Source organism: Falco punctatus (genome assembly GCF_963210335.1).
Source record: "Falco punctatus genome assembly, chromosome: 9".
Classification (NCBI taxonomy): domain Eukaryota; kingdom Metazoa; phylum Chordata; class Aves; order Falconiformes; family Falconidae; genus Falco; species Falco punctatus.
In genome coordinates, this window is record NC_137589.1 from 7597948 (window position 1) to 7611963 (window position 14016).

At 38.9% G+C, this 14016-nt stretch overlaps 1 protein-coding gene across 1 annotated transcript in view; it reads left to right on the forward strand.

The window, feature by feature from the left end:
• LOC308070010 (leucine-rich melanocyte differentiation-associated protein-like) overlaps positions 1-12776 on the forward strand; it is a 46299-nt gene extending 33523 nt beyond the window's left edge. Inside the window, exon 3 of the mRNA XM_080403246.1 lies at positions 12119-12776. Within this exon, the coding sequence (XP_080259372.1) occupies positions 12119-12272 (154 nt within the window). The 3' untranslated portion in view covers positions 12273-12776. The remainder of the gene's footprint in view (positions 1-12118) is intronic.
• The last annotated feature ends 1240 nt before the right edge of the window (positions 12777-14016 follow it).

Sequence of the window (14016 nt, forward strand, 5' to 3'; positions counted from 1 at the left end):
CCAGTATGCCCAGTATGGAAGGCAAGAAGGTAATGAGACAAATTTCCTCTCCTGAATTTGGAGACTGTTTCTGTATGCATAAGTATGAATTTCCTTAAGGTGTTCATTCATATTCCAGCTTTGCTATTGTGGTATATCAAGCATACTGTAAAACAGGAGGAATCAACCCCAGTTTTTGCAAACTAAGATGCCTGGGGGCATATGTGTGCTGCTTCTGTGACATGTGGAGCAGTGAGGTAGCTTCTTGAGCATCTAGGCTGAAGAGGGCAAAGAGCATGTCAGGCTGCCTTCAATCTTGGCTCCCTATGCAGTCTTCTGGGAGAAGTATTCACAGTGTCTACATAAGGAACTCATCTTAAGTGGCTTGAATACTTCCTATTGATTAAGAAAACTGGTGTCACAAACAAATCTGTTGAAATGAAGTCAAATGTCTAAGGAGCCACGGAGTATTAAGATACTTGTTTTTATTCCAGTGATGTTTTTTGGCTGTTACTTCCATGTATTGCTGTTTGCACTGTGGTGACAGACTGAAAAGAAAACGGTCTCTCTAATGTACAAAATCTGTAATTTAGGTAGAACTTGCATGCACCATTCTCTCAAATTGAAGCATAGAACTTAATTCCTTTTCAAGAAAAGAACAAACTCTGCATCTCTGTTCCTGTTTTTAACTTCCTTCATTCCAGGCAGTGAAATGGAAGAGAATGTTGGATGCTGGAAGGGACCTTATCTGGCTATATCTTAAAGACAGATCCTGAAATCTGGTTGTGGTGTCGTTAGTTCAGCTGCTGCCTTTCTTTCTTTTCTGCTTCCTTCTTCCCCAATTAGATTGGTCTGAGTTGAATGTTTCTGAATGTTATGGGAGGTGGCTCTTCATCCTTTTCACAGCAAAGCATTTCAAACAGCAGTTTGAAATATCTATTACTTGACATTTAGGCTGAGTCTGTACCTCCTTGGCTTCATGTAAGTGTTTTCTTTTTTTACTAGTCTCTGAAAGGACTTTTCTGAAGGTTCACTGCACTTCATTGATAGACTCTTTATTTTGCTACCATCTCTTATTCACATCCTCCTTATTTTTTTTTTTTACTATTTGATTCTTAAAAAAAAAATATTCTGATGGTTGAATTATGCACAGCCAAAGTAGCCAAACCTTCTCATCCCCACCCATAATCATAAGGTTTATTAGCCAAAGTGATGAATAAGAAAATGTGGATGTTGAATATATTACTTAACCTTTCTTTGCCCTACACTTGCATTTGTAAAATAGAGACTGAAACACTCAACCACACAGAATACTGAAGCTTAATGCATGTTGGTAAATCACTTAAAATTGCCGAAGATAGTACAGAAATACCGTGTTAATTTTATCTGAATTATGTCATTGTTTGGTCAAGAAATAGAATCAAATGTGTTCTTGCTTGTGCTGCTGAATTTATGATTCATCATATTGATTTCCAGCTGTGATGATCTTGCAACATGCTAAAGTTGGTAGGGGTCTGTGTTTTGATAGCATTGGTGCAGCATTTTATTATTAATCAAAGACAAAAACATTTGTGGTCCAAGAATGACAAGGCATGTTATGTACTGGCTATATAGAGTTAAATTTGTCTTCCCTTGTTCCCCAAGTAAATTGCAAATTAACAGTAATAAATCACATTGCAGCAGTTGGTAAGAAGTGAGAGTGTTTAAATAATTAAATAGTTCTTTTCAGCCTTCCCCCTCCCCCTCACCCTCCCCCCCCCCCTTCCTTTTTTATGTGGTGATTTTCTAGACTCAAAATCAGCGTGTCTCATGCAGGCTACCTATAATATATAGTTGTTTCAAATCAGCTTTACTTACTGAGCTTTTTCTAGTAATGGAGCTCTGTCAGCAAAAAGCATATGCACCAGCAAATGATGAACGATGGACTCGTGTCAAATGGAAGCTTGAAAGGTGCTTCTGTCGTTAGATGGATTAGTCTGAACCAGGAGTTCAAAACTCCTCAAGTGTAATTGTTTCAGAGGAAAGGTATCCCTGGATTGATAGGGGAGGGTAAGCACTGAGAGTTGGAGGAAGAACTATTTCATCAGATGAAAGTAAGGGTTTACTAATCCACAAGAAGAAGGATAGGCTTTGTTGTCACGAGCTTGCTTGCTTGATATATCTGCGATTTTTTTTTTTTTTTTAATGTGAAATTTGTAAAGATTTAACTTTGTGCCAGTGAAACATACTGATACTTTGGGATTTTTTTCTTACAAAATTAGCAAGCTTATTTCCAGTTATGGGGCTATTGGCAACAGTAATTTCAAAATAATCTGTTATATTGTTCATATGCTTTCTAAAAATGTTGGTTCTTGTTTCGGTAGTTGTGTTTACTGTGAAACCTCTTTAGTCTGCTCTAGTTTTTCTGTCAGTTACAGGCTGATTAACTAATTAAGGATAACTATTTCAATACAAGACATTCTTGTTAAACTGTAAAATGTAATTTTATATAGTGTTCTAATACTGTTGTTCATTGTTAAATGTGTTGTGATGTCACGTTATTGTGTAAATTTTATTAGGAAGAACAAATTTACAGGGAAAGGAATTTACATTATGAATTAAACTTTTGAAATATTTTTCCTGATTTTTATGTATCGTTTTGGCTGCGCTTTAAATGGGTGTGCCGTAAGAGTGTTCAACAAAAGAATAACTATAAGCAGGGAGGCTTCCAGTGCTCCTCCGTCTTTCCGTTGTGCCAGTTTCCCCTTCTCTTCTGTTTCTTTGCAATTGTTAGCCTTCATGTGAACTGAAAGGTACTTCAAAACACTGGAAGAAAATAGTCTGAAAGCTTCATGCGCATTTGCTTCATAGTAAAGAGAAGCGACGAAGTTGAAGACTTTTTCCACTGACAGGTGTTTGTGTGTCAGAGCAATGAACGCTTTTGATGGCAAACCCACTTGCTTTTCTTCATTGTACTCTTCTTTCTAAATATAATAGAAAAAAAAGGCAAATTCTGACAACAAAAACAAAAATTCTCCAAACTGTATAATAGAAAGCTTGCTTTATTTATTTTTTAAAGAAGAAATATAAATGATTTCGATGGCTATTTGCCTTCTTTCTGTGTGGGGAAAAAAGACAGCAGTTGAGGAGTGGCTGGGAAAGGTGAAGGCACTTGTGAGTTGTATTCCTCATTATGTTACAAAAATATTTTCATCTGATGATTGGTTGATGCAAAATTGCATTGTGTTACAGATTGCAGATCTTCCTTCTTTAAAACAATAAAAATTGTTAAAGCCCCATCTCATACAGCATAGAACTATTCTAAATGACTGCTTGTTTTTAAAAACTGTTTCCACATACTGTGAAAGTATATTAGCATGGCATGCATCTGTCTTCCGTATTTGCTTAGTTTATAATCTAAAGACAGTAATTGGAGATTATTTTGCAGGTGTTAAATGTTCTGATCTTTGGTTATTTTTGTATGTTAAGCCATGCAATGCAATCACATCATATGGAATTGTAAATGCATCAATAGCCCAGTCAAACTGAGCATGTGGAAGAGATTAAAAACAAGAGTTGAGAAAAACATGACTTAGGTAGTAAGCCTGTTCTTTCAAACATAGGAAACCCCCTCCTATTTAATATGAAAACACAAAATGTAAAATTACTAAGTAAATAAAAACTACCTAGTTTGGTTGTAATTAAGCTTATCTTTTCTTTTCATGAACACTGGAAGCAATTTGAATGGTGGTAGAAGTCGTGCTAAAGTGAAGTCTAAACTTATGTAGACAAATGTTTGACAGAAATACTGGGATATTCATCCATGCAGGAAATAGAAACAGCTGCTATGTAAATTGTGCTGCAGACTAAAACCAACCCAGTAGCATGAAACAGCCTTCTCCAGGAACACTCCTGATCAACCCACAATGGGCAGAAAAAGCAAATGTGTAACTGCAGAATATTAGATTACTCTGAGTGTGAAGCGAGCAGAAAACAGGTTTAATCCAAACTAGCTGTCCTCTTTGACCTCAAAGCAATGGCAATATATATGATGCGGTTTTCACTATTTAGCTTTTGTGGATAACTTTGAAAAATGCTGTCACATCGTCTTTAACAGGCGAATGAAGTATTGTTCCAGAATTTCTGGAGGTCTTCACTTTTCTGTACACTATGTCTAGAAAATTATTTTATTAATACCTTTCCTTAAAGCCTAGTAAGGGGTTTCTGAAGGCCAGGGTTTTTTTATATTTATCTTTTTATTTGTGTCACTTAGTGTGCAAGAATTCACTAATGTCATGTTTGAAATGGATCCCCAAGTAATGTGAGTGTCTGCCTTATTCCTACTGACTCCTGAAAGAACTGGACTTCTGATAGTCTCAACATACAATATTGTACCCGTTAGGTCCTGCAAATGCAGGAGAGTGAGGTGTGTGCTCCTGGGTTCTCCAAGTCACCCGATGGGGAAGGAGCAGGTATCTCCCAGCATGAACCAGTTGAGCACACAGCTGTGCTAGCAGGCACATCCCTCCCTGTGGTGCGGGATGCTCCTGTGCCGGGCTCGGCCAGCCTACAGAGCTGTCACGGGGCCCTCTGTCAGGTTAGAGGCCCAGGTGTGTGCTGCAAACGCTGGGTGGGAGAGCTGCAGCTGGGGACTCTTAGGGAAAGGTCAGATGAATGACTCTTTAGAGAAGGTGCAATCCCCAAAGTTTTGAAGAAGAGCCTAAGAAGACAACTTAGGCATCAGGGCACCTGAACCGTGGCCGTATTGGCTGGTGGGAATGTGCAGACTGGCTCGACAGGACCTCTTGTCATCAGGAAGGTGAGTTTTGCATCTTAGCTGAAGCTGCTGTATTGTTGCTGGCCCTTGCGCTTTTCTGTTCACCCCAAAAGCTTGAAGCAAATCTTGTGTAGAAATAACACAACGGTAGGAAGGTGCAAACAGGATCGCTCTCTACATTACTTTGCGTAACTGCATACATGTATGTATTATATATAAAAAGGGTGAATTTTAAATAGAAAGTATGCGACATCGAGGTGATGTGTCAATGTAAATTTTGATCAGGCTTCAGCACTGGCAAGGTTACTGCACAGTTTACCTGCCACCTATATAGCGGTGATTGAGCTGTAAGCCCAGGAGAGCTGCTTGGAAGCTAAGGTGGCCCAACAGCGGGAGTGTTTGTGCTGGAAAAGAGGAAGATCTGAGTAGCCAAAGTACTATCGAAATCTTAAGGGAGTAGTGAAAACCTTTGCCAGTGAGATGGGAGATTTTTGCCTGGACTGTCTTTTTAGTGTTCCCTTTAGGAATTAAAAAAATAAAAAAAAGCGTGACCTGCAGTCATGCTGCCTTTGTCTCATGTGAAACTGTACTTTGCACTATTTCAAATCTTTTCAGAAGTGGGCTGTTCTCCACCCTCCCCCATAGCTTCCTCTTGATGTTAAAGCTCTAAACCAGTGATATGCCTGAGTAGAGCTAGTCACAGATGCTCTGCCAGCATGTGACTGGTGTGCCTGAGCTTTATCATTCCTGCTAACTGACCCTTTTACTAAAAGTTTAATAGGGGATAAATTCACATGTGAATTCATAATCCCCTCAGTTGTGCCAGAAGGATTCCTTAACAAGCAGGCAACAAAGAGAATCTTATACAGCTAGACTTTTTCATTCCTCCTCCTCTTCATTCTCTTTCCAAATTTATTGGGTAGACTACTTCAAGGATGTCTTTAACTGTCATCCCAATATTTATTTGTGCATAACCTACACAAACAAAGGCAATATATTCAATGTGGCTTTTGGAGCAGCTCTATGCATGGAATTGAATAAATTTTTGAGCTTTTAAGTACAATAGGTAGAAATATCATATCTTCCAAATATTTATTATTTAGTATTTCTACTTACTCATTACAACTTAAAAATTATGTTTTAATAGCATGTATCTTGTATAACTGAAATGGAATGTTTATCATGTGATACTAGTTCATGGGAGCTTTTCTGTTGTTTCAGAATTTTGTAAATTGTTTGCCACTCCTACCTAGAGAAGCCTGTAAATGCAGATATTGCAAATATTTTCAGTAGAAAATGCTTTTAATCAACTCGGTTACTGTTATTTTGAGTTTGAAAAAAGAAAATTGTTTCTCCCATAATGTTCTGTTGAAGTGCCTTTAAAGTGATGATATCATCACTTTAATACATTTAAAAGCTTCAGGGTTGCAACATTTATTGAGCAATGCTCATTGAAAAATATGGATGTCTGGAAGCTTTCTACTTTTATAAAAAGGACACTGCTTTTTGTGGCCTCTGAAATAAAGCTTTTTTTTTTTTATTTCATATTATATTTCTGGCATGGAAGATTAAGAAATATGCGTCATCTCTTTACAGTACTTTGTTTTCTGAATCAAAACTTGCTGGGATATGCTAGTCTGAATGAAACATCCTCAGAAGCTCTTGTTCCAGAGCCCCAGCTTTCCATAATTTTACCGTGCACGCAACCAAAGTGTTGCAAAGAGATGCTTCTACTGGTTAAATCCTGCCTCTCCTATCAGTAGGCAACTACTTTTAAAGAGTTTGGTTTTTTTTTTACCTGTCAGACCTGTCACATTCTAGAGCCCTCTGTAACTTTAGAACTCGGCATTTCCTGAGTGGAACCAGTAAAAAGTGGTTTTGTTTTGTTAAACTTTAAATGGAAGTAGGATACAGCTGGTTTTGGCAGGAGGAAATTCAGTGTGAGTCTACTACGCTCAGGGGCCCGGGGGCAGCAGGGGGGATACGTGTGTATGTAGGGGGTGTGTGTAGGCGGAGGTGTATTTGGAGTGAGAGCCAGGCTGTGAGATCAGGCAAGTCGGCTGCCTGCAGCCTCAGAAGTCAGTAGTGAGTTGTTGCTGACAGTGTCTGGTTCTGACTCTGCTTTTGGGTTTTCTTTTTTGTTTGTTGTGGTTTTTGGTTTTTTTTTGTTTGTTTGTTTGTTTGTTTTTTAAATAATTTGAGACGTGGTGCATGGAAATATTTTAACTTCTGAAATACAATGGATGCGTTATCTTTCAAAAATTCAGCAACTAACTTCTCTTCCCTTTCCTCTCTGCTCTCCATGTTTGTCCCCCTTCACCTCAAGTTGAATTGTTTTAGGGACTGAGGATAAATAACATAGTTTTCCCCTGAGCAATTGTTTGGATTTGCAAGAACCTTAATGTGGAAGGAGCTTTTCCGTATTTTGTGATGATGGTTCTGAGGTCTGAAAACAGACTTAAATTCATGAGATTTGGGCAACTGTTACTAGAACATTTTGGCAGCCGCCATTAATGCTTGTGGTGCCTGTTACCCAGCCCCACAGCATATGAGGTTCAGACAGGTCATAGTAGCAGCCAGCAACTGGTTCAAGATGGTAAAAAGAAGACTGAATTGAAAGGTATAAGAAAGCTAGGTTGTTGTTTGTGTTTTTGAAATATTTTAAAGTTTTTTTTGTTTTTTTTGTTTTTGTTTAGCTCTGTGACTTAAGTGTTCATAGTCATTCAGTATTTGGGACCAAGTGAGAAATTCCTCTCTATTTACAAACAAAGCTTTAGAAAGCAGAGGCAGCCCTGGGGCACTTCTGAAGTTGATTCCAAACTTTGCTCCATTCCACCTTTTTATTTAGGAAAAATCAACAACAGATAAGAGAGCTGCATGCCCTGAAATACTGCATTTTAGTTGACGGGCGAACTGTTGCTTCAGAAAAGCAGCCTTAGCAAACTTGGAATTTGGACCTCTTTGCAGATCAGGATTAGGCAGAAAACATGCCTGCAGTGTCCTGCAGTCACTGAAAGAAGGCATAGATGCTTGTGTGGCTGAATCTTCATTTTGATCCTATACACTCATTGATGTCAAAGTACTTATTCAATTTTGTGGTTGGTACAGAGGTTGCTGTTCTGGTAGCATTTTTCTTTATATCTAGTAGTGTAAACAGAAAGCCTGGTAAGTATACCTTACTGTAAAGGTATGATTTAAATTCCGAGATTTGAAATGATATATGGGCTTTCAGTGTAAAAGTAATGAAGGTGGTTTGGGTGACCATTTATGAAAGTGATTGTTACAATAGGAGTTTATACAGGCTTCTTAAATGATAAACATTTCTACTTCTGTGTAAGACTTCAATGCAAAAATCTACAGCAGTTTCTTAAACTGCCTGAAAGAGGTGATTAAAATCTTCCCCCAGAAATTAATACCACTGTATTTTTCATAGTAGCTCTGAAGTTCACAGTGATTTGCATTGATGGGTAGGAGAATTATCAGTCCCATGAATACCACTGAAACAGTAGACTTATGAGAATGTTAATTATTAATTCATTTCCTAAATCAAAGAGGAATATTCTTCAGGAATATGTGGTGTTTGAAAAAAAAAAAAAGAAATCATGTGTCTTCTCACACTCTGAAGTAGGATGCCGTTACTGTGTGGGTGTTTAAAATGGCCTTGGGGTTGTTTGCCCACTGCCACAAGACTGGGTCTGCATTGTCAGATCATTTGAGCAGTGTCCTAACGGTGATCGGCATAGAGGTGTGAATACAGAGGACTGTTTAGCACCCAAATTTTGCTGCCTGGACCTGTCAAGTAATGTCACCTGCAGTCTCCCCTTCCTGCTGAGCCCCAAATGAGTACCCCTTTATTGCATGTAGGGTTGGTACAGTTCTTACTGGTGTGGTTTTTTGTTTTCTTTTTAAAACCTGCCCCCACAAATGTCTGTGGGAGTCGTTGGAGGACACGATCCAGTACCCTGTTGCTCCCTGAGCGCTCTGGATCCTGGAGGCTGGGTGCTGTAATTGCACATAAGCAGGTGGGGGAGAGTAATGGAGTATGCGAAAGGGCGTTGCTGGAAAGGCTTGGGATTCTCCAGGGCTGGGAGCTGTGGGGTCTGGTTTCAATCTGTAAACGCTGTTTGTAGGGTGTAGGTGGTAAATTTTCACCATGTGTTGTTTCAGCAGGCTATCCTGCTGCCTTCCCGTGGTCTGCTGGAACTGTTCATTTTCCCTTGGGTATATTGGACATAACCGAGAGCACATCTACATTAGGGTTTTTGTTTGGAACAGCAGTGCGATTTTAAAAGTGAATCCCCCAGAAGTTCCTGCTTACTGATCATTGATTTGTTCCACAAGTGATTTAGGCACGTGCAGACTAGACTCATTTTGGAGAAAACAAGACTAAACTGAAAGCTGTATTCTAAGTTTGCACAGAAGGAGCTTTAACCTCTAGTGGAGACACAGTGATTGAGGCCTCTGAACACCTTCAAACCATGTGGGTAGTGGCCTTGTTACTCAGGGGGAGAATGTAGTGGCAGATGCATAACGGAAGAAGAGTCTTGCCAGATTATTGGAAATGTGAGGATAAAAATAGGTAATTTCTGTTTCTGACAGCTAAGTTGTATTTAGACCAGAATTGCTTTGTTACTGTGCTGGGCAGTGCATCCCAGTTTGTCATTACTACAAGTACACCTGCATATCCATGTAAGTGGTTTGTTTGTGGTGCACACTTTGTTACAGTGATGGATATCACCACAGAAAAGCATGCAAGAAAATTAGTGATCTATACTGTGCTAGTTGCAAGGAGAGCATCTTATATGGGCCTTTCTCCCAACTTTTTGTTCCTTAGGGCAAGTCAGTTGTTAATAGTAAATGACATTCTGTTTACAATTTTGGTAGTGCCTTCTATGCCAGAGGATCTTAAGGCTTTTTTTAACTAGCAGTCACTTCATCTGTAGTCATTTCATCCACCTTTGGAAAGCAATAAACCCATTTAGAATTCTAAACAACCAGCTGGGAAAGAAACCAAATTAATTTAACTTCATCTTCTAAACCTTTCTCCTTCAGTGATGAAATTGATTGCAATTTTTACAAAGGTACAAGAGCATTCTTTCAAAATGTAAATATCTTTGTCATTGCCATCTGTGTGTTTTAGGGTGTGTTAAAAACCCTCTTTTGCACCATGTCACAGGCTTTTTATAGGCCTCGTGTTTCTCTGGGTGTATGGCACATCGCCAAAGGCTAACTATATTGCTAGTAAAATAGTGCTTTACAGAACTTTTGTGGAAATGGCACTTCCACTCTTTTATCCAAATAGTTTGGGTTTTTTTTATTTGTCCCCTTTTTTATATGCTTTCAGTGTAGCTGGTTCATGCTATCTTCCCAATACAACAAAAATATAATCTAATGCCCTAATGATAATACTTAATAAATGGGCCATAGCAGTCATGGTTGTTGTGGTTTAACCCCAGTTGGCAACTAAGTACCACGCAGCTGCTCGCTCCCCGCCCTGACCCCCCCCAGGATGGGGAGGAGAATCGGAAAAAAAATGTAAAACATGTGGGTTGAGATATGAGCAGTTTAATAATTGAAATAAAATAAAATATTATAATAACAATGTAATAATAATAATTAAAAGGGAGACAACAAAAAAAGAGAAAGCTATAAAACTGAAGACGGACAAGTGACGTGCAATACAATTGCTCACCACTCACTGCCGGACCTTGAGCAGCCATGGGCAGCCCCTGGCCAATGCCCCCCAGTTTCTATACTGAGCATGATGGTCTGCTCATACATACATAAGCATGTACGGAATATCCCTTTGGCTAGTTGGGGTCAGCTGTCCTGGCCCTGCTCCCTCCCAGCCCCCGCGCACCTCCTCACTGGCAGAGCGTGGGGAACTGAAAAACCCTTGACTTAAGTAAGCACTGCTTAGCGATGACTGAAACATCCCTGTGTTAGCAACGTTATTCTCATTCTAAATCCAAAACACAGCGCTGCACCGGCTGGTAGGAAGAAAATCAAATCTATCCCAGCCAAAACTAGGAAAATGGTATACCTTTCATTTATTAAGATACAAAGCTTTCTGAAGAATTGTCTTTCATGTTGTTAATACCAAATTTGATTTGATATCTAATGAATTTTTAACCTAAATTAAATAGGAATAGATTAATTTTGCCTCTTTTTTTTCTAACTTCCATATACAGTTTTTGCAATAGCAGTATATTAGGGGTAGCTTTTTAGTTTAAAGGGGTTTACTTCTTTACTATGTTGTCAGTACTGTCTAAAAGGACTGCCTAAATCAAGCTACAGAGTTATATGCTAATATAATTGCTTTTGCTATTTAAGCCAAGACTATAGTGGTTTTGTTGTGTTTTTTTTTGTTTTTTAGTTGTTTTCTTTTTTTTTAAATACTCTGGTTCTAGGTCTGCAAATGAATTTGAAAGGGGCATGAATGGACAATGAAGTGATTGTGGTATAGAGTTAAACCACGCAAAGTTTGATGTGTATTCTGTAACCTATGTTTAGAAGGTACAAATTGTTCTCTAGTGAAAGCAGGTTGTACTTGGCTAGCTAATGGTTTGCCTTCTGACATGGCTACTGGTGTGCTAGTCTTCAGCAAAAACGTAAGCAAATGGAAGCCATGAAGGCAGTTTTATTGGCTGAGCTGCCTGGAAGCTGAGCAGAAGTCTTCTTGCTGCTCTTAGAGATGCTGCTTGTTTGCGGTGGCTGTTAATAATACCGCCAGTTATTTGTCTTGAGTTTCTGTTCTTTAATGAATGCTCCTGTGCCTGTGATAGTGAAACAACTAGGAAGAGTTTATGCTGAGAAGACAGACTTGTCGTGCTGTGGCCAGTGGCTAGCTTTTTTTCTTTCATGTTATATTACAAGTTTTCTAATACCATTGTGGTCATCTGTAATTGTTTGGGTGTCTGGTATGCATTATTTCTAGCCATTTTAATGAAATATTACAGTTATTAACTATGACTACTGGTTTATAGTGGCTGTAATCCTTGAATGTTGTCTGTTATTGTAGTTTAGGACCACTTTGTTAGAGCATTAGCCACCTTCTGGTTTGCATCAAGGTGCTGTCTAATGGATCATTAACTGCTAGTGAGGCCTGGGTCCTTGGGGACTTGCTGGGTACAGCAGTTGTGGTATGAGAAGTAAAGCTTATAGAGCAAGCAGTCAGAGTATAGTGACCCTGTAGCAGTGTAAAATGAAATTACTCTGTCCTCTTAATATCTTCAATTTTGCTGTAATACTTTGCTGCCCCAAGTGCAGCATGTGTTTTAGATGCTCTGGATGGGCAGGTGTTGATGAAATGGAGACTCCTGAAGCAAGCGCGGCTGTTCTCTCCTCTGTTAGGGTGCTAATCTTGGTACTACTTTTTGGCAGGTATTCATCTGGTGCCAGAGAAGATGTTCTTATTTTCCTCACTAACTTTGAAGACAACACAGTAACGGTTACAGGCGGGGTATATGTGTTTTCTTTCCCCACCTTTTTCTTTTGTGTCCACTCCCCACCAACTCTCCTCCAAATCAACGCATAGAACCAGCACAACATGAAGAGGAGCTGATGAAACAAACTGCTTGTAGAGAGCTCATGTCTGTGTGTATTTTCTGGTAATCTGCACTGTTCTGAGGCCCACGTCCTGTATTCCTGACTGTCTTAATAGTGTGGTTGGCACTTCTCTTTGTTGGACGTGCTTCTGTGGTTAGGTCCGTACCAAGCGTTACTCCTCTGCGTCAGTGTGATAGTTGGAGCCAACAAAGAGAGTCCTCGTTAAGTTCCCAATTTAGAATATCCTTTTTGGTCAATTAGGTCTTCAATGTGGGTTGAATTCAGAGGTTGGTGAGAGGTGGTGTCAGATGTCTAAGAAGTGTTCAGGTCTTTGGAGACAGCAAAATATTTGGTCATCTTCAGTCTTGTTTATGAGATTGTATGTGTTGTGTGTATTTTTGCCAGATGACAGTTCTAGATGTCTTTACCTGTATTTTAAAATTCAGCTGAGAGACTTCTGTGGCTCTGACCTTGCTGAAATTCTTGTGTCAGCTGATATCCTTAACTGTGACATTTACTGTATAAAACAGTGATTTTTACTACAAATTGCTGCCACGGTTTATCCAGTACTAAGTCAGCACTTTTCCTTAAGTTAGAATTTCATTTAGCTGCCTTTTAATTTCAAAATGACAACATGTAGTGAAAAACACTGCTTCAGTTCCTCAAAATATGAGTAAGTGCGGACTGTGAAATAATAATTACAGAGTTGAATCTTACTTGCAATGGGATCAAAATATTAAAGCTTTAATGCTCATGCAACAAAGATCTATCAGTTTGGCAAATCCTGAACCTCCCAACACCTTTCACAGAGATAGAAGTACTCCTTCTAGCTGTGTATATGATGAGATATAAATCAGTATAGTAGGCTGTAGTTGCTATTGGATTAATCTGTTTAAAACTGAGATGGGTATGTTCATGTTGGTTTTGACTGACATAAGAAAGCATATGAAGAGTTCATTTTCAGCTAATACTGTGGCTCAATTATTTGAGTGGTTCTCTTGCTTGGACATGCCATTAGCTTATTTGTAATTTTGAATTGACATATTTATTCTAAATAAATCAGTAGGATAATGCAAATGTCAATACATTTTTTTTTATTTTGGGGGGGAGGAAGACAAAAAGAAGAGAAGGAAACGGGAACTAAAGTAATATTTAGAAATGTCAGATTTTTCAGAGGTAGGGGCTTGGGAAAAAGGAAAGTTGCATTTAATTAGCTGTAACTGCCTGCCCGCATATGCCTGAGCACATGCAAGTACAGTCCTGAACAAATGACATAGTTCTCAACTGCACCCTGTTGATGCACAATTTTAATTGTGTCAGGATTTAGTTACCAGACTGCCACACACAGCTATGCTTTAAAAATTCAGGATTTGTATCTCTTTCATTAGGTGGTACTACTGAATTATGAATATATTCTGTCACTGTTAGGTTTTCCTAATCTGTAAAATTACTTTAGTGTAAAAAGTGCTATTGTTAATGTGTGCATTTGATAATTACAAAATTGATGAAACAAGCATTGCTGCTTGACTTCAAGGAGTTCATCTGGCCTTTTTGACGCAAGCCCTTGGCTTTAAGAAGTGGCAAATTAAGCTGTTGTTTTGCTTTTTTGCACCCCTCCCCCCCCCCCCCCCCTCCATTAGCAGTCATTCTGTTGCACACAGTACGTGATAAATCAACCGCAGGAGCTTTAGAGTTGCCATAACATGACATTACCTATCAGCTCGTCAAGTCTG